The sequence below is a fragment of the Netta rufina genome, assembly GCF_964035555.1.
Source record: "Netta rufina genome assembly, chromosome: 23".
NCBI classification, from domain to species: domain Eukaryota; kingdom Metazoa; phylum Chordata; class Aves; order Anseriformes; family Anatidae; genus Netta; species Netta rufina.
In genome coordinates, this window is record NC_140147.1 from 5,512,776 (window position 1) to 5,533,417 (window position 20,642).

At 57.1% G+C, this 20,642-nt stretch overlaps 1 protein-coding gene across 1 annotated transcript in view; it reads right to left on the reverse strand.

Annotated features, from left to right (window-relative positions):
• Window positions 1-20,642, reverse strand: part of SDC3 (syndecan 3) — a gene marked incomplete at its 5' end in the record, with an annotated part of 39,601 nt that overhangs the window by 8,185 nt on the left and 10,774 nt on the right. Inside the window, one exon of the mRNA XM_084300597.1 lies at window positions 248-365. Within this exon, the coding sequence (XP_084156723.1) occupies window positions 248-365 (118 nt within the window). The remainder of the gene's footprint in view (window positions 1-247; window positions 366-20,642) is intronic.

Genomic DNA, 20,642 nt, shown 5'->3' on the forward strand with positions numbered 1-20,642 from the left:
GTGAAACCCCTAAAGCACCAGCACAGGCTATCAGGAGAGGGCTAATCCTGCCTGGTAGGGCTGGAGACCTAAATGGGAAATGGAGTCACTCAAGACCAACTTTTGGGGCCATTTCCTTTTGCTTTGGGCCAGGAGAGGGCAGAAAGGCTGCTCTGGAGTGGGGCAAGGGGCAATCCACCCCCCCCAGCACCCAGGGCCAGATCCCCATAGACCAGCACCCTTCCCCAGGAGCCCTGCAGCTACTCACAGCCCGAGCCAGAGCCCGAGTAGACATCATCCAGTTCGTCGTCCCCAAAGGGGTCATCATCCCCGGAGCCCTCCAGGTCCACCGGCCTCTCGTAGTTCTCATTGCGCCAGCGCTGAGCCTGCAAACAAGCAGGGAGAGCTGTGTTAGCTGGCCCCAACCGGGACAAGGGGGTCACCGAAGTCAGGCTGGGCCCTGCATGGCCCCCCCCAGGGTGGGTTACGTGGGACAGGATGGGGACAGCAAGGCCAAGAGAGCGGGACTGCAGGCAGTGCTCTCCCGCTGAGCTGCCCAGAAATGTTTTTTTCCCCCCAAATAATTCTCTGTTGCAAATCTTTCAGACAAGCTGACATTTTGTGGCGAGTTCACATTGGCACTGATAACATTTCCCATGGAAACGAGCCCTCTGGAAAAGGGGAAATATATGATTTTGGAAACTGTTAGAGAACACATTATTTTAGTTCTCCAGCTCGGTATTGTTCTGTTTTAAACGATTCTCACTTAATTCCTGGCTTAGGTGTGACAGCAACGCATGCTATCAGCTCAGAAAGTCACAGTATGAAACAATGTCAGACTTCAGATATTCCACGGCTGCTAAAACTTGAAGAGCCCTTGCTAGTAGGGCTCTTCAGCATCTTGTTTTGCAGATCAAAGTGTCTGCTGTTTGTGTTGCAAGGAAGCAGTTTGACACTTCATTACAACCCAAACAAGGAGGCTTTGATCTGTGAGATAGCATCAGATGTTTCAAGATGTAATGAGCCAGGTTAGTGCTTAAATGTAAAACAAGGGGGTAGAAGGGTCCCCCCTCCGCTCCTACAGGGTTTTACCTCTTGACAACCACTTCGAGTTTCTTTGTTCCCATTCCAGATTGGAACAAAAATGAAGTTTGAGATGTCAAAAGGTCTCATGATAGAGAAATGTGGGGCTTGGCTCAAGCTTTGCCCCCACGTCCCTTCCCCTGGCACCCATCAGCTCGAATAGAGAAGCCCCAGCTGCCATGGGGGAAATCGAGGTGTTGTCGAGGGGTGACAAGTGACATGAGCTCCAACAGCTTCGCAGTCCTTTGCTCTGACCCGTGGAGGACCGAGCTCCAGATGCCGGAGAGGAGATGGTAAAAGCGGGGCAAAACTGCTGCTCCAAGGACCGGTGCAAATGGCTTTGCTAAATAAGCAATGTCTGACCTATAAACCCGTGCCTGACCCCACAAGGACAAAACTGCCTGTGTCTCGCTCTGGTTCCCACACGGAGCACTCGGGTTGGAATCGAAGTGTGGACGTCCTGCAGAACCTCGCATCCACTGGCCTGGTGGTGGAAGCTTTGTGTGTGCCAGAGGGGTTTTATGAGCCAGGTCTTGTAGTCAGGGCTGTGAGGGAGCAGCCTGCCCCTTCCACAGGTGGGATTTCCCTTTCCTTTTTCCAGCCCATCCACTGTGACCAGCGTGGAAAAGCAAGGGAGAGACCAGGAGATCACAGGGGACAACACAGGGGCTGGTTCTGTGTCTTCTGAAGACTGATCTGCTGCAAACACAGCACAGGAGGGACTTGGGAGGCACTGGGGGTTCTATTACTGCCCCCCAGGCATCCATAAATTATGGGAAAGGCCACCAAAATTGACGGGAGGGCAAGGAAAAATTGCAGGGTTTGGGAGTCGGGAGAAGGAACATTTGAAGCTGCTTTTTTTTGCCTTTTGATTTCTGTGCTTGTTGGATACGGCATGGTCAGACATCAAAGCTTTCCAAAGAAGACAGAGATGCCCAGAAACTTGCATCTGTCTTCTTTTATGACTTTTTAAAATAAATGAGGACTAATCCTGTCATTTAATCCCAGACCTTCAGCCAGTTTTTATTCTAAAAACATCAAGGCTCCCCAAGAAACAAGGAGCTCGTAGCACAGGCGCTCCCCAGCCACCCCTCAGCCCTGCCGGCCGATCCGGGCGAGCTCCCCAAAGGTCACATTCTCTCTGCTCGACCTGCAGAGCCTCGCCGTAATGGGAGCCACATGGCCCGGCTCTGCTGAGCTCCCTTAAATTGGAACCAGACGAGGCAGCTCCAGCCATCGGCTCCCCGGCTCCCCGTGCATGGATGGGGAAAGGAAAAGGCAAAAAGCATGGACCCAGCATGCCCCCACCTGTCCGTCCGTCCGTCCATCCATCCATCCATCCATCCATCCATCCATCCATCCATCCATCTCTCCATCTATCCATCCCATGGGAAAGGAGAGGCTTGGCGTGTGCCCTGGCCGTATTTTGCCCAGGAAAAGAGGCAGGAGCAATGCAGCGTGCCACCACCCTGCTGCAAAGAACCAAAGCCAGCCGAGCTTTGGTTTGGGAACATCATATCAAAGCAACTGTGGCAGCTGCGGGTGCTGTTTGCAGACTGGGCTTGGTCCTGGCGGCCCCATGGTGACAAATCAGTGGGGATGTCCTGGAGATGATGGAAATTGCTGCACATCGCCTGGGCCTGGGTAAAGAGGGCAGCTGGGCAAAGAATGCCTGCAGCTGATCGCAGTGCTCAGCGCAGCTGAGCCCCCTACACCCCACGGTGACAGAGACAAATTACCCCTCGGCTGTGGGATGAGCCTCATCCACGCCATGCCAGGGCATGCCTGGTGCTCTCCCCGCACCCCATGGCAAAGGCAATGGCCAGTTTACTTCCAGCTGCCTAAAACTCCTGCCTGCCTGGCACACGTGTGAATTTCCCAGCCCCAAACCCAAAAGCAGAGCTTCCCATGGGAGCAACCTCACTGCACTTTGCTCGGACAGCAGCCGAGCCCACTCCAGGGAGTGGGATCCGGAATGGGTGAAGGGCAGGGATGCTCCAGCTTCGGGATCTGAAAACCCTGGGGCAGGGAGGCAAAAGGCTGGCCCTGCCACGAGGACACCTCCAGGTGTTCCTGGTATAGAGGGGGAGGTTCTGGGGACGTGGTTGTTCCCCCAAAACCCTACACACACCTCTTGATGCCCACCATTCCCCTTCCCTTACATAAAGCCCCTCCCGGCCTGAGCTGCCCCCTCTGCAGCGCTGACGCCATCGGTCAGGCTCATGCAATAAATCTTGGGGCCAGGCGGTGTTTATTTGGATTTACTGCTGCTTAGACTGTTAATGCTCTGCGTGCCCCAGCCCCCCCGGCATCGAGGGGGGACACAGCTGGGGGGAGCGCCGATTCCCCAGCTCACAGAGGATGAGGGCTCCCAGCCTGCTGCTCAGCAGGGATGCAGCTGGCTGGATTTGTCCTGGGGAAGAAACTTCAGCCAGGCTTTATTGCTGGTGCTCAGAGTAGTGCTGGGGGGCCGGCTGGCAGCACCCCTGGGTGTGCTGAGGAAACACAGGGATGTCCCCATGGTGGCAAAGGCACCCCCGGGCTGCGATGCTACCTGAGGTCTACAGCACACCAGGATGGGGTGTACGACAGCCTGGCAAGCCTGCTGGTGGCTGGGCATCGTGCAAGCTGCATCCGAACCCTAAAACATCAATTTAGGGATGGGGATATGCGCACAGCCAGCTCGAGCCAGGGGCCAGGAGCTCCCATCCCTGCAACTCCAACTTCTCAGGCCTCATGTCCCTTGGCAGGGGGCTCACCAACCAGCTCAGCCCTGCTTTTCTGGGGCCCTGCTGTCCCTTTGGCAAGGTCTGGGGCTGTGGGAGGTGGAAAGGAACAGAAAGGTTTCACCGTGCCCTGCAAAGCACCAGCTCCACCCTGGCCCACCAGTGCCACCACCCCGCAGCCCCTGCACTGGTCAGCTGAAACCACCCCAAATCAGTGCCAGGCACACAGAATTCCCATGTCACCAGCTCAGAACACGGAGATTGGTAAGGGAGACATCTCCCCCTGCCCCCCTGAGCCCAGGGGACCCTTCTGCTCCCGCAGCCCCCCACGGGCACACATCGATGCTGACCCAGCCTCGTGCTGTCCCCTCGATGCCTCCACACTGGGGCTTGGCTGGGCCAGCTGGGATGCGCAGCCAAGGGGCAGCAGCAGCAGAAATCACGGCCAAGTCCGGCGCTAAGAGCCTTGGAAAGCGAGCGAAAGCTCCAGCCCTTTGGCCTGGCCCCATCAGAGCTGAGCTGGGGATTAGAGAAGCTTCGGTCCCTCCACAGTGTCCGTGCACAGCAAACCCCCAAGCACCCCATCCTCTCCCTTTATCAAGGTGCGTTTATCATGGTTTTCCACACAGAAAAATGTAAAGATGGGGAAGAGGGTCCCCATGGTACACTCAACCCTCTCCATGCACGGCAGCGCTGGGTGCTTTGCTGGGGAAACCACGGCATGGAGGGGACCTGCAACCTCCTGCAGATGGCCACAGAGCTCCCCACATCTCAGAACATGTCCTGGGGAACCAGGATGGTTGGTTCGAGTCCTCCTAAATCCCCCACACAAACTCCTATGCACACCCTGCTGCATTCCCACTCCACTGTGGGATTTCTGGGGAGCCAGACCCTCACCCCAAATGCTCCCCCAAAAAGTGCTGCCGTGGCAGAAGCGAGCTTTGCCACTCAACATCTTGCAGTCACACCGGGAGGAAGGAAACATAAATCAATCCATCTCTAACGGCAGGGAAAGGCTGGCGAGCCTCCTCGGGATGCTCTCGGGTCCTTCTCCGGTAGCCATCGGCATGGCAACGGTCGCCAAGGAAACTGCCTCCATGGCGACGCATCCCTGGATGCGGGCGATGGGCGATGTCCGCGGGCGCACACACCCCAACCCCGGGCTCTGCTTCCCCAGGGGGGACATGGGGAAGTGGATGGCCCCAGGGGGGACACAAGGAGTGAGAAGGGGAAGAGCAACCCCAAAAAGCACAGAGCAGCTCCCAGGCAGGAGGCTCTGTGAGGGGGGAGATCCCGACAGAAAGCCCCGCACACGCTTTCCATGGGATTTAGGAGAGGGTCAGGGGATCTCCCCGCACCCCTGGATGGGGTGTATCCACACCAGCCTGGGTGCCTGAAGTTATTGAAGACTGTGGATGTGTCTCTGGACTTGAGAATTTCCCCTGAAGGAATCAGAAGGGAGATAAAAACTGAAACGTGGTGGTTTCTGAGGCAGCTGGGATGCACGGGGACAGGGCTTGCAGGCTTGGTTCATGCCCAGCGCCTGGGCTGGCAGCAATGGGGACGAAGCTGCGTGGTAAAATCCTTTCCCTAGCACACACCTGAGGCCCATCAGCAGCGTGCACAGCGAGCAGGGCTGAGCAACCCCAGGGGCTGCGTGAAGCAAAGCCCAGGGGAAGGGGTCTCCCAGCCCAGGGATCCCACATGCATCCCCCCACAGGGTCTGGCCCCAGCACCTAGTGCCACGTGTGGGGTTTGGGATAGGAATGGAGACCTGGTGTGGCTGGCTGCAGACAGAGGTGGTTTTACCCCAGGATTTGGATGTCCACGGCCATCCAGCACCCCGTGATACGGATGTCCACTGTCATGCAGCAGTCTCTGGCACAACCTGGGGCACAACACGAGGCTGAGGGGTAAGGATGCACGTGGAGGGCATCAGCAGGGATGCAGGGGACCAGCCCGCTCTGTGTCTCTGTGGGCAGGAGGTTAAAGAGGAAAAAGAAGATTGAATCGGTGGGAAGCAGCCTGGAGAATGGGATGGGGTGGTGCAGGGGAGTGTGGGGATTGGACTGTCCCCACTTTGTCCCTTGTAGCCAAACAGAGCTTCTCCTCCGGGTCTCTGCATCCCATCCCCTGCCCATGGCCAGGGAACTCAGCTTTTGCTTGCAAAATGAATAGGAAAAAAAAAAAAAAAAAAAAAAAAAAAAAAAAAAAAAAGCAGGCCAAAGGCCATGTGCTTTTTGTAAAGGTCTGTTTGCACTTCTACCCAGTGGCAGCCTCAGGAACCCCCAACCACCTGCTCCCAGTAGCACTCCCCAGCCCTGTGAGGGGAGGGACGTGGGCAGCAGCCTCCCCTTGCCAGGATGGAGCGATGCACGGGGAGGTGGCAGCTTGCAGGAGGCATCACTGAGCCAGGCAGAACAGCACTGAGCATCCCCCTGCTGCCATCCCCACAACAGGGACATGGGGACCTCTGGATGAAGCCAAGCTCTGTGTGCCCCACAGAATCCCGCAGCCACAGCACCCGGGGAGGGTGACAAAGCCGGCAGTGTTGGGAGGCTCAGGACACAGCCCCGGTCACCAACCTGTCCGTGGCCGAACTGTTTGCTCCAGGGAAGTGCACTGAACTGAGAACATACCCCAGGAAAAGCCTTGATTATTTCTGAGATATTTTCCAGAGAATATTTTCAATTAAATTGCTCCTTGAAAGCACCTTTCTGGTGCTTTCTACATACAGCCTTAGTAACTCATTCCAGCACATGATTTAGCGATACTATAAACAGTTGAAATAATATTAACTTGCGCATAAAGCTGAAACGAAAACACTGTTCCTGAACCTTAAAGACTCCACGATTCTTTTCCCACTACAGAATCGCTGAATTTCCGTGCTTTGATCCAAGGCTGAGTTAAAAATAAACCTGTTGGGAAGCTGCTGCTGACAGCAGGAGGACTGGTGCTGGAGACCATCGGGGCTGCTCGAGGAGAGCTGAGGAGGCCGGGCAGAGGGCAGCGGGATTTTGGGGGTGTAGGGTGCTGGTGGGGAGCAGAGGGGCTGATGCTCACGGCCGGCACAGATCCACCACGCGAGCCGTGGAGTGAGCTCAGTCGAGCAGCAGCCAATTATTTTTTTTTGTAACTTTATTCTTTTTCAACCTAATTAAGCCCCCGAATAACAGCTGCCTAAGCCCCTGCGCATTTTGATTTAATAGGCCGGTTACTTTATGCGAGTAAAATAATCATTAGCAGTTACCAAGTGGCAGCAATTATTCTGGCTCCGTACCGGCTCCGCACCGAGCAGGGTGCGGGCGCTGCCCAAACCCAAGCCCTGCACGTGTGTGAGCGCTGTCACCGCCGGGTGCACAGCCCTGGAGAGGGCTCAGCTCCTCCACCAGCATCCCCTCCTGCTCCTCAGGCTGCCTCCGGCAGCATCTTTTATTCCTGTTCCTCAATGGATTAGTGCCAGAGCTTACCCCGCTACACAATAAATATCCCCGAGCCAGGGCTGGCATGAAAAATAGCAAACCTCTCGACGTAAATCGTTGCTAACACCTCATCCCCCAGCACGCTCCGCTTTCTGCCTCTGGGGAGACGGAAGGGAAAAGAAAAAAAAAAAAGCAAACACAACAACCCACAAACAAAGCACCACCTCCTGCTGTATGCAAAGCGCCAAACGATGAGGTACAAACGAGCCCAGCGAGGCCGCTGCTGATGGGATTGCATCAGGCACTTGAGGATGATTCCCAGGGATGGATTCGCCCCAAGCACCAACCACCCCAGGGATGATGTGTTTTGGGGGAGGGGAAAAGCCATGCTGGGCCCTACGCCCCCCCACTGATGCTGCAGCCAGAGCATCAAGCTTTCTGCCCACTGAAAACCCCAAACCTCTGGTGCCTCGGTCCAGCTGGAGCATCCCGAGCTGCTGGAGGATGAGGGACCCACACACCCACATCAGTGCCCATAAACCAGCACAGAGGGCTGGGGAGATGTGCCCTGCGTGGGGAGCATCAACAATTCCCACAGGCAACCCCAGAAAAATCCCAGCACGTGCTATGATCTGGGGCTCGGCCCCAGGCTGGGGTCTTCCATGGGAAGAGCGCGGTGAGCTCGTCCCCATGAGGTGGGCTCAGGGCTGCTCCTTCCCGGGCTCTGCACGTTGGAGATGGCCCCGGCGGCTGAAATACACCGTGCGGGACCTTCCCCCCGCAGCCCAGAATTGATTTAATTTGCTCGGCTCCATAATCCTATTGCAGCTTAGCATGCAAAACCGTCTCGGGCTTTTCTCACCTTCCACAAAGGCGCATTTCCAAGCTGGCTCTCCAGAAAGAGACGCAGCTCTCCAAAGAGCCGGGAAATAGGACTTTAGATCTGTCCCCCCTCCTTACGCAGACACCACCCTGTCTGCTGAGCACCTCCCCAGCACCATCCCTGCTCCAGGACCATGCCCTGGGTGTTTTGCAATTTGCATGCCCCTGTCACTCCTCCAGCTCCCTGGGGAGTCCCCGCAGCACCGCCAGGCCCCAGGGGCTCGTGTTACCCAGTCTGGGGAAGCGTTTGGGTGGGACAAGTGTCACCCAGGAGCCGGGAGATGACCCTGCTTAAATAGATGCAATGTTTGCCTGCACCAGGGGCTGCAGCAGGGCTCTCACTGCATCGCCTCGCTGATTTATTGCTCCAGCCCCCTTAGGGCACACAGGTAACCCCAGCAAGGTGGAAGCAGCTAACAGCATCTCTCTTCCTGAGCTTTATCGCCTTTTATTTCCTTTTCCTTTTCAGTTTCCCTTCTCCATTGTTTTTTTGGCAAGTCTGTAAGTCCCTGCTGCTGCTGCAACAATTTCAGGCACAGGAAAACAGGCATTTGCTGCTTTTCACCCCAAAAGCAGCACAATTTTGCAATCTCTTCCTCTGGGCCATCTTTTTCTTGGCCAGCCACTGAAGGTTCAGCTTTCACACAGCCTCCAGCAGCGCCGGCTCCAGCAGCATTTTGGCGAGCTGAGTGTTTTGGCCCCAGCTCGCGATGCTCCACGCATCCCAATGTCCCCAGCCAGCCGGCTTTGGCTGCTGACACGCTTGCAGGTTACACCAACACCCCCCAGGTCCACCAGCTCTCGAGTGAGGAGGAAATATTTACCATCCCAGCATCTTACATGGAGGCTTTTGCACCACCAAGACATGCAGCAGGGCTGGGAAAACATTACGGTGCCTCCAGGCTCCCAGTGCAGTGATTTAATGCCTAGGGATATGACCCCAAAGCCAAGCCCCGAGGGGATGCTGATTTGAGTGCTCCCAGGGACAGGCACTGATCTACTGCCGTGGTTTGGGACCAAGGTGGTTTGGGACCGAGGTGCCGCTGTCACAAGAGGATGTGCCCGGGTTGGGGTTAACCCGGCAGCACTCAAAAAACCCACAAGTGGTGAGTGTTGCTTGCCTGACACTTTGATATCTGAAGTTTTTGCACCTTAAAAATAGACTGATGCATGATCAGATACAGAGAAACCTGGTGCTGGAGCTGCAAAGGTGGCGTGACAATCCCCCTCGGGTTTTCCGTCCGCCCCTCAGCCCAGACCACTCCCAGCAATTGCCCCCAGACACCTGGTGTCCCTGTGCCCAGGGCCACCACGGAGCAGGGAAAGGCCAGGAGCCAGCCCGGGGCCACATCCTGGCTCTACCCAGCCCCTCTGGGCCAGACAGCAGCAGGTCCCAGCTGGGAAATTCATTCCAGCTGCATCCTTTTGGCTGCAAAAGCAGCCCGCCTCCCTCTGCACGAAGCGCTCGGGAGCAGACAGACGTTTCCCACCCCCAGCAGATTGCCACCGGAGCTCCTCGATTTAGGGAAAGAAGAAAAGAAAAAAAGGTATTTCCTCTTTCTAGTCCACGCTCAAAGAGCCGTTAGGCTATATTTATCTGCCCTGAACTTTATCTGCTGCAGTTATTCATCTGGAAATGCAATCAATCTCCTTTCCGACGGCACCGGCCCATCCAGCCCCGCTCCCCGCTCCGCATCGTACTTTTCAGCAACCTCACGTGACGTGCAATAAAAAGTAACAGAAATGCAAGTAGAAGAAACCGAAAAGGCAGCTCCCCACATGGAGCAGCTCAAGCACTGGGTGAAACCTTGCCCTTTTGCAAAGCACGGGGGGTGGCGGGGGGCTGTGCAGCGGGGACCACCCGAAAGGCGACCCCCAGGGACCCCGTCTGCAACCGCTCGGGCTCTGCGCCGCGCCAGTAAGGCTGAGGTTTCCAGATGAAAGGCAAACTCCCGAACACAACGGAGAGCGGAGTCTTGACCCCGGTGTTGCCTTCTCTGGTTACCTTGCCCAGGAAGCGCCTCCATCCCCGCAGGGCTCATTTTACTATGAAAATAAACGGGCAGGACGGTTCGAGCCTTGGAAACGAGCAAAGTTTCTGCTAATGGACAAAAGCGACCCAAGCTGTGGCCGAGCCTTGGCTGAGTCCTCACCAGGCACAGGGGATTTTCAGGATTTCGGCACATGATGGGAAACGTTTCAAGTTCTCCCCTCCATATGTGTGTGTGTGAGCAGGGCTGTGCGCGCGTGCGTGCGCGCATGCACACGCGAGGGGTTATGTTGCTGGAAAGCACTCTTCAAATATTTATACAGCCTAAGCCTCATTGTTTCCTGCCCCCAGATGAAGTCCTTTTAATGAAATGTAACTAAACAAGCCGTTTCCATTCTGCCTTTCCAACGATAATTACGGCTGATACACTAAAGGGATGGCAGAGTTTCAACACCGCGCTGCAGAGAGGAAAACCAGCATCCTCGAGGCAGCTTCTCCTAACACGCAGCTCTGGCCCTGGGGCTTTGGGAAAGGGTTTAAATTTGGGCTGTGAACAATCAGAGCAGCCCACGTGGACGGGATGCTCACGAGACTGAGGTGGCATCACTGGTCCTGAGGCAAAATCCTGCAGGAGATGTAAGTGGTGGTTTTGGGAGAGCGATGCACGCAATGATGCCCATAACTTGGGAGGGGAGGAAGAAGAAAAAGAAGGAAAAAAAAAAAAAAAGATTAAAAAAGAAAAAGAAAAGAAATATCCAAGCTGCTTCAGACCCTCCTGGGACAGACCCTGCATGGCCGAAGAGGGGAGGATACAAGGATGCTCTTGGTGCTGCAGGTTAACCCCACCACCAGCAGTGCCCTGATTGCCGCTCACCCTCTTCCCAGAGCCCGTGCGGGATATCACCCTAATCACAGCGGGCATTTTGTTTGGTTGGGGAATAAGCAGCTGGAGCAGTGGGACTGTGGGCAGGAATGGGGCTGGAGGCTGCAGGCTTTGGAGCTGGTCTTCATTGAGCTGCCTGCAGTGAATGCAATGCGGGAGGAAGAGCATCCTGCTGGGCTTGGTGGGCAGAGGGAAACTGAGGCACAGCCTCGATCCTTCGCCTTTCCTTCATGGGAGGTCCCGTGGGGAGATGAGCAGAGCAGAGCCCTGCAGTGGGACTGGGCATCACCTGTGGTCACAGCAGTGCCCAAGCACCATGCAGCTCCTGAGATGCTCCATGCCTCCAAACAGTTGCCAAAGAGCACAGGGTTCCCAAAACCTCTAATTTCCAGGCTAAAAACACATTGGGGCATCCAGCCCTGCCCCACAACCTCAGAACAAACCAGTCTCTGAGAGGCTTTTGCTCTGCAAGGATCAAAATCTGCTGAAAAAAAAAGCATCAAGAAAAATGAGAGCGAAGCCACAGGCTTGTTGCAGCATTTTGATATTGATTTCCTGGCTGACATCCTTGATTTGGGCTGAAAAACTGCAGAAAACAAAGGGGTTACAGACAACCCAAGGCATCCGCTGTGCTGAGAAGGTCCAAGGGAGCTGCCCAGGTGGGGACAGCCAGGCTCGCAGGGGAAACTGAGGCACGGCACTCCCAAGGCCTGCAGCCACCTGGGAGAGCACCTGGCACTGCACACATCAAACCCGACGCTTGTGGCAGCGACAGGGCTCCCCAGAAAACTAAAAAAATGTGGAAAAGCCAAGAACACAGGCAAAGCAACCCACAAGCAGACTCTCAGCCCACCGCTATTTTTTTTTCCAGCTCTAAAATTGATTAAAATAGCCCCCGTGATCTGACTTAGCTGTTTCTATTTAGGACCCAAATAAGGACTTGTGAGCCCAAAAGCTTATCTGCTTGGGAGTATTTTTTCCCCAACTATATCAGTTGCTCTAATAAAAGCTGTGACCTCTCCCTGCAAACCTCCCATGCCCGTATCCTTCTCCTGGCACGGCTGCAGCCACCCGGCCACCACCACGCCGACCTCTCCGCCGTGCCCAGGCTGCTGTCAGAGGAACGACAAGATTAGAGCTGGCCCAACATTTGGCCAGCCAAAAAAAAATTAAAAAGCCAAAAGTTTATGCCTAGAATCTGCCTCCCTCTCCCAGTTCACTTCCATGTTCAGCGGTGAGACCTTCCCAGCCCGACACATGGCTCAGCACAAATCCTGGGTGCCTGAAGTGGTGCTGGAAAATCCCCCAGGGATGTTTTGAAGCAAAGGAAGCAGCAAAATGTGGGTGTAAGCACGTTGTGAAGCCACGGGCAGAGCCCAGACCTGGCCACAAGCATCTGTCTCGTGGTGTCCAGGTCCTCTTTGGCTGCTTGGTGGAGGTGGGGACCACAGGGGACCCACATTTGGGTGCTGGGACCCCTCCGGCTCTCACAAACCCTCACCCTGCTCCAGCAGATTTTGGCTCCATCGCTCTGCCAGGGCTTCTTGGAGAGCAAACTGGGAGCACTGGGCTCGCTCCCCCTCGGTTCAGCGAGGGACAGAGCCGGGATTAAGGCTGCGAGTGCAGGGATTACCGCAGCCCTCGGCCGGCTCCCGGCAGATTGTGAGTGCCATGGGGGAGGGCAGCACAAAGCCCCAGTGCCTCTGCGTTTGGTGGATTTCGTGGTGTAATAAATGCAGGATTTACCTGGGGAGGCTTTAAATGCTAAAATTACACCACTGGGGCGCACACACCGTGGCAGAAGCGAGCAACTGGTTTGCGAGGAGTGGGCAGCACTCGACCAAAGGATCAGGCGATCAAAGGAGCTCTTTTTCCCCAGGAATCCACAACCCAGCCCCCACGCCAAGCAACTCCCCACCGCCAGCCCCTTCTGCCCCAGGGGAAACTGAGGCACGGGGCAAAGCCCTGTCTGGGCTGTAAATCCCCTCTGCCATCAGCATCACCATGAGCAAGGGGATGAGTGGGTTTCCCTCGCTGCTCCTTGCTGCAGCCACAAGCATCAGCCTGAGCCCCACGCCCCATAAAGCTCCCCAACACCCAGCTGGCACTGAGCAGCCTGGGCTTTGTGATCCTCCCAGCTCCCCTTCCTGCTCGCTTCCAAAAACACAGGCGCAGATACGGCGCTGTTCTTGGCACCCCACGTCAGCAACCTCCTGGGCTCGCTGCCACTCGAGGCGTCCCCAGGGACACGTCTCAGGAGGGTGCAGCAAACACTGGGGTGGGGAACGCACGCTTCCCTCAGCCAGAATAAAAACAAGGAAGGAAATCCGGGCATTGCACGAGAAGCTGGTGCTCAGCCCAGCTCCATCCCCAGCCTCCAGCCCAACCAAGCCCCCCAGTGCTTCCCCAGGTACCATCAGGGTTTCCAGAGCCACACGTTGCATGTCCAGTGGATGACCTGCAGCCCACATCTTCACTCGGGGCAGTGCTATTTGCCCAGGAGGAACCCAGAGAGGTCTCTGTCAGAGCATTTTCACCCATCGCACAGTGGTTTCAGCAGTGTGGGTGCAAGGAGCCCTCAGCCCTGCAGCCTCAGCGGGGTGGGAGCTGCCCCAAAGCCACCAGGGCTGGGCACAGCTCAGCCAAACACCGGGCAGTGGCTGCAGGATTTGCTTCTCCCAGGCGTGCTGGGTTCATGCTGTGGCAGGGATGCTGGAGGACACTCAGAGGATGCTCAGAGGATATTTGGCTACTTGAGGCTGCTCGCTGTGCCTGGCTCCACTCCTTGCCCAAGGAGCAGGGACCCCACAGCCAGGCTTTAGCCGGGGAGGTCAGGAATGCTGTGATCCCCCCTCAGATTGCTCCTCCCAACCCAAAAAGATGCTTTTCAGTGCTGGCAGCCATCACTCTCTGTCCCCCAGACCAGCCTTGCATGGGGCACGTCCCCAGTGGGCGACGGTGGCAATCCAGCCCCTGGGGGTGACCTGCCCGCTGTCACCGGGGGGATGCCGATGTCACTCGGGGAGGCCCAAAACCTAATTACAAGACTCCCAACTGCTCACCTCGCCCCCAGGCCCCACCACCTCCCTCCATGCCTCCTGTCCCCGTGGTTTATCTCCCGTAAGCCGATTGCTCCCCGCAGCCAGTCCCCGGTGCCCGCCGGCCCCAGGTGAAGGGGCGCAGCCCACAGCCAGCCCAGCAGGATTACAGGGAATTAATTACAGCCGAAACGCGCCGGGGGCAGCGGGGCAGGAGCCAACGTGCCACCCCGGAGCATCCTCCCAGGGCTCCCCGTGGAGAGGTGTCCTTGTTCTCCACCTCATTTCCAGCCACAGCAGGAGGGCCGGATCCAAACCCTCCTGGAACGTGGGTGGGAGATGTCCCCAGGGGGTTTCCCTCTCGGTTTCCACAAGCACAAACGTGCCCAGCACCAGCACCCATCCCTGGCACCCATTGACCACGTCCCCAACATGGGGCGTCCCTAATTACAGCCACAAAAGGTTTGCTGCCCCTGTTCCCAGCAGGGGCTGTGGCGAGGCAGGGGCAGAGCCGGGGCTGCTCCTGCAGGGAGCAGATGGCTCAGGAGCCTAATCCTGCCCAGTGGGGGCGAGGAGGGGTCCGGGACCTCACCTCCTGGAGGGAAAATCCCCAGGGGATAGGAAGAGCCCAACCAAAGGGATGGCACCAAACCGCAAATCTGGCATTTAATCTGGAGAGGAGGATGCAGGAGGAAGGGCTCGGGGTAAATCCCTGCCCTGGGGGATGAGGCAAGGGAAAATCCATGGGGAAGCTTCCCGAGGCCGAGCGCTCCCCTGCTGGCACCTGCCCTGTCCCCAGCCAGGGAGCTGAGGCCACTGCGAGCTCTGGCCACGCACCCGCATCCTTTGGAGGAAAACCAGCCCGTGAGCCACATAACCCCCCTGCCCCATGCCAGCAAGGCAGATTTGGTGCCTGCCTGCTCTTTTCCAGGCTTAACTCCCCCAGCACAACACATCCCACCCGACCCATGCCTTGGGATAGCACAGAGGGGACGGGAGCTGATGGACGAGGCTGGAGGCGGCGCTGGGCTCGCTCTGTGCCTGCCACGCATCCCACTGTGGATTACAAAATCCCGTGGTGTCCTCCCCCAAATCACGGCCACAGAGGGTTTGCCACACCGGGGAGCACGGTCTGTATGTGAAATACAGGTCAGCTGGCGCTGCTGTTAAACACCTGGACGGTTTCCTTTAATTAAGGGGGGAAAAAAAAAAAAAAAACAACAAAAAAAGGAGAGCTGGAATCTGTCCCCCAGAGCAGCAGGGAGCTGCAGAGGGAGACCTGCAGCACGGGAGCCTAAAGGGTGGGATGTAAGAACACCCTGGGTCTGGTGCTGGGGGTGATGCTGCCAACGCTGCTCGGGAGCTTCATGCTGGGACCCTTCAGGACCCCTCTGTGCACCCTGCAAGCACCATTTGGGTGCACAGATCCTGGGAGCCCCCGTACACCCTCCTCCTCCTCGCCCTCCCCGGTTCACACTTGGAGCTCCTCCACAACCCCACAGTGACGGGGACGTCGCCTCTCATCCCTGAACCGCTGACCTGAAGCCTTGGATCAGCTGCAACACAGAGCCAAGCTCTGAGGCTGCCGCTCGCTGCCTGCCCAGGCTGCAGCCCTCTGCTACACAGCGGCAGCACGAGGACAGAGCAATTCCCCTGCAGGAGCAGCTGAGCACCGCCCGAGCCCTCGCCCCCATGCACCGGGCTCCCAGCGCCAAATTGTGGCTGGGAACCAGCTGGGGGGGTCCAGCCCCAAAACCTTGCAGGCCCAATAGAGCAAAACCCTTCCCAAAACACTTCCAGGAAGGCCAGGAGCAGAAAAAAAAAACAAAGCCCAGCTTATTGAATGTGGGGTGGGGAGCGGGCAGCCACCAGCAAGCCCATCCCGGTGCTTTGGCTGCACCACCTCATCCCCTTCCTCGCTTCCCGGGGAGCACAATGAGCAATTGTTTCTGGCGCCGCCGGGGAGCCCAAAATGACCTCACTGCTGCTGGCGGGACGAGGTTTGGGGTGGAAACGTGCGGGCACAGGAGGGGAATTACCCACCTGTTACAGGACGTGGGACCTGTGTTTCCAAACTCTTTTCTGCGAAGCTTCCAACGAGGGGTTGCAAACGCCTGCCTCGGAGAGCCCACATCTCTGCCCCACGGTTAGTTGGGGACATGGGGACAGCTCCTGCCCCTGGGGGGGATGCAACCCAGGGGCCACGCTGTGCAGGTGGGCGCTGCAGGGGCTGAAACGCACCCGGGACCCCCCCTCGGGGGCTTCACAAAAAAGGGGCACGGGGTCGGTGTGTGCCTGGGGCTACTCTGCCAAAACCACAGAGCAAAAAGTGCCTTAATGACCACAATAAGCAATTGCGGGATGATTTTTTAATACCATTTCATTTTCTGGGCTTGGCTTAATTGTGGTTATTTAAAAGCCACCAGAAAGCCCTGACACCAGCGGGCTCAGCACCGCTTGGGGGATGCAGGCAGCATCCTGGTCCAGGCTATAGAGCAAGCATAAAAAAGGCAAGAAATTCATTAAAAAAAAAAAAAAAAAAAAAAAAAAAACTATGAGGGGCAAGGAGGGCAGCTTTGTCCATCCCACATTTATGCACCTTTTAAAGGAAAAAAATGACCAGGGTCCTGAGTGAAGCGTGCCACGAGAACCATCCCGTACCTGCTCCTAAAACTGCTGCAGCTCAATTACCGGAGCCCCGCTGCCCCTCCCAACCCGTTCCCATGCTGAGCTGTAGCTAACGAACCTCCTAATAATGATTAATCAGGAATACATCAGAGCCTCCTGCACGCAGCTTTGCTGCTTGGAGCCTTATACAGAGCCCCCCTCCCAAACTGCAGCTCCCTCGACCGTTGCTGGAGGAGGGGGGGCTATTCCCAGGCCTTTCCCAAACAGCATTTAATTAGGAGTAATTAATCCAGGGGGTGCTTTGCTGCCCGCTGTCCCCAGCAGTAGGACATGGCGTTTCCAAGCCTGCCTGCTCTCCGCGGAAGGAGCTGTGCCCACCTTCCCCGGAGTTGTCATGGAAATGGTGATGGATGGCGAGGACGATGCTGCGCTTCCAAACCCCTGCGTGCTGCAGCCCCGAGCCCTGCGCTGCTCCCCCAGGGACCTGAGCAGCTGCACTCACCCTGCACCGGCACAAAGGGGCACCCCAGGGGGACACGGCCGGCTTTCGGGGATGGGGACGCAGAGGGAAACGAGCCTGGGCGGGCTTCACGCTTTGCAAATGCGTCTTTAAGGGGATTTCTTTATTTTTTTTCAGCCACTTCACTCGGAGAAAAGAGATCCCATGGGGAAAAGTGCCGCTGGAGATGTGCAGCGCACCTGGGGTGAGGAGGCAGCAGTGCGAGATGCCCGATCCCACAGCCCCATAAGTAGCCCCGGGTTACATCCCTGGGTTACATCCCCGGGTTACAGATGGAGGACGGAGCCCGCACACCAGCATGGCCACGACCTACTTTTGGACAGCACGGCTGGGGGAGCCCCATGGCGGGACCGGGGCTCAGCTCAGCCCCTCTGAGCCTCCCCAGCACCAATACCCAGGGGAAGGGGCCAAGGGGCTCTGAGTAGCCACCAGTTTCCACAAGGAAGCTCAGGATCCGGCCCCACTCATGTCACGAGCTGCAGGGGCTCAGCCAAATCTTTCGCACAGCACAGCACAGAGCGAGGAGCTGCTGGCAGTGCCTCTGGGGTGCTCCTTCCCTCAAGGACCACAGAAAGTGACTCGTTTCCACACAAATGCTGCTTTTTGCCATTTAAAAAAAAAAAAAAAAAAAAAAGACATAACCTGCTGCTGCCATGCATTGCCCCGCTCGCAGGCAGGAGGGAGGTTTGTGCTCCACATTCCTCCAGCAGCAAAAAGATTCAGAGCAGCTTTCGCCTTCCACAGGAGAGCCCCCTCCCCAGCACATTCAGCGTTACTCAGAGCTGTGCAGCGCTCCCAGGCTCTGCTGTTGAAGAAAAACTTATTATTGAAAGGGAAAAAAAAATAAAAAAAATCTCAGCTCGCTCTCAGCTTGAGTCACTGCAAGCAGGTGAGGAACAAACGGCAGCTGCAGGAGGAGGCTGCTCCTCGGCACCCCTTGTCAGAGGCTCTTTTCCACACCCAGAGCACTTTGCTTTACCGCCCGGCTGCTGAAAGCACGAGAGGATGAGACAAGAGGAAAAAGAGATGGATTCTGCCTGGCTTGCCTCTGAGAGGAGAAGAAATGAGTCTTTTTTCTGAGGGTGGGTGGTCAGTGCACTGACAAACACAGCAGCATCCCCACATGGGGACTGCCAAATCCAGCAGCACCCCTGCATGGGTTGGGTACCAGCATCCCACCAGGTGGACTGGTGGCACACACCAGTGTCCCCACGCCAGCCACAGCCAGGACACGGCCTCGCCACCTCCTGAGACCCACTGCTGTCCTCGCCACAGCCCCCAAATTGTCAGACCAGGAGGGAAACCAAAGCCGGGAGACCCCAGCGCCGCTTCTGCCTGGCGGAGCTTTGAAGACACGGCCCCAAGGAGCTCACAGCCCAGAGGGGAAAGGAAACGGAGCCCAGGTCTTGGTTTCTGAAGGAAAATGAAGGGGGTTTTCACACACTGAGGGTTTTCAGAGAGCAGCTGTGACTGCATGGGAAAGGCGCAACGCTGCGAAAGCAAACAAAGTCGGGACGTTTATTAGCCTGAAACTCCAACCAGCCCCGGGTTTCGTGTCCCAACAGGCCACCTCGTCCTCATAAAAGGCTCTTTTTTCCTCCACTTCCCCACACTTCAGCAGCACAGCAACATGACTTTCCAGGCCCCGGGTATCATCGGGCACCATCCCAGGGACATTCACACCTCCCTGGAAGCCCAGGGGGTTTCTCCACATCCCCAGGGGGGACACAAGGTTGTGCTTGCAGGCCTGGAGGTGCTTGAGGTGGGAGAGCTGGGCTTGGACCTTGCCCCTGCCTGCAGGGCATGGGGAGCAGGGAGGCTGCAGCCCCTGTGGATGGGAAATGCCTGGAAAAGAGCCGGGCTGCAATAACACAAACCGAGCCTTTTTTTTTTTTTCCCCTCTCCCTGTAATTGCTCCAGCTATTTTAACCGAGACAGACATTTCCTTGACGATTTTCAAGGGCTATAAATGTTTTATGCCCCTTTCCTCTCCGCCCAGACATCAGCCTGGTGCTGATGCTTGGTGCAAGCGGAGACCCGGCGTGGAGCCACGGCGGTGCCACCAGCCGGGGACAGCACAGCACGGGGACAGGGGACACGGACAGCCCGGCCACGTCCCCTTCTCCTCCTCCTGGAGGGATGCAGGAGGTGCCACCACCACCCGGCCTCCTCGCAAGATGTCTTTCTGTTGCAGGGAACTATATATAGTGCCCAGAGCCTTCGGGGGGCTGCTGCTTTCCGAGGTATTTATAGCTGCAGGCGAGCTCCGAGGACACGTGGGATGGAGCGGCTGGAATCGCACCGGGAAGGGCAGGATGCGGCCCCAGTCTGCAGGAGGGAGGCACAGGGGGGACCCTGCCTGGTCCCCAAAATTCATCCACCGGGGAGCACAGCCCCATCTCCAGAACCTCAGCACCCCTCCTGCTGCTCAGTGGGTATCATCCCAGGGGCGATACGGAGGAGCCCACAGCCCTTCCCCGGTGACTTTAGCCCAGAGCAAAACCAAACACAAATGCCCAAAGCACCCCAAGGAGACAGCCCCAGCGAGACCCCAAAATTCACAGTTTTAGCCCAGAAGCTCACTCCTCCGGCAGCAGAGAGGCAGGACACGGAGCCCTTCTTGCTTCCTTCAGCCCCAGCTGCGCTCCCTTTGCGGGCGGGATAAATCCCATTTCCTCCCCAGGCTGAGCCCAGCTGAGGCTGGATGCTGCACACACACAGCCTGGCTGGGCTTCGTCCCCTCTCTGCCAAAAATACGCGAGGAGCCTCATCTGCTCCAGATGTGGTCGGCACTGCCACTGAGGGGAAGCATCCATAGGGACGTGTGTGCCCCTCTAGGGACGATACAGCCCCTGGTAGCCCCTACAAGCCCATAAATGCCCCTCGGACCCCCACATGCCAGCTGGCACTTGGTGGGGTCCCCTGATTCCCCACAAGAAGAGCCTTCACCTCCCTCCTCCTCCTCCTGGAAAACAAAGGGATGGGGGAAGTTCTGCAGCCAGGACTCGTCCCCCCACCCCACACGGGGAGCGCCCACATCCCTGGGGCTTGCAAGCAGGGTGGATTTAAGGGCATTCGGGACCCCCATTGTGGGTCCTACATGGCTCTAAGTGCCACGGCCAGGAAGTGTCTGGGGTCAGAGGAGCACGGGGGTGCTGCAGGAAAAAAACAATTCAGCCCTGAATGTAAGGCAGGAGGGGGGTGAGGGAGGACTTACTGGGTTACCCCAATTACAGCTGCTAATTAGTACTCAAACTTCTGCAGCCCTTGCAACCCGCAGCCCCACCGATGGCTGGGAACAGTCCCTGACCAGAGCAGTGCTGGGGACACCCCAATACCGGGGGAGGGACACCCAAGAGCCCAGCCAGCTCGCCAACCCTCCCGCAGCCCTCTCCAGGAGCCTAATTGCAGCCTGCCAGGCAGCTAACTACCAAGTTGCACCCAAAACAATTATCTGCTGATAAATGGGGAGAAACAGCTCCTTTCAGCGC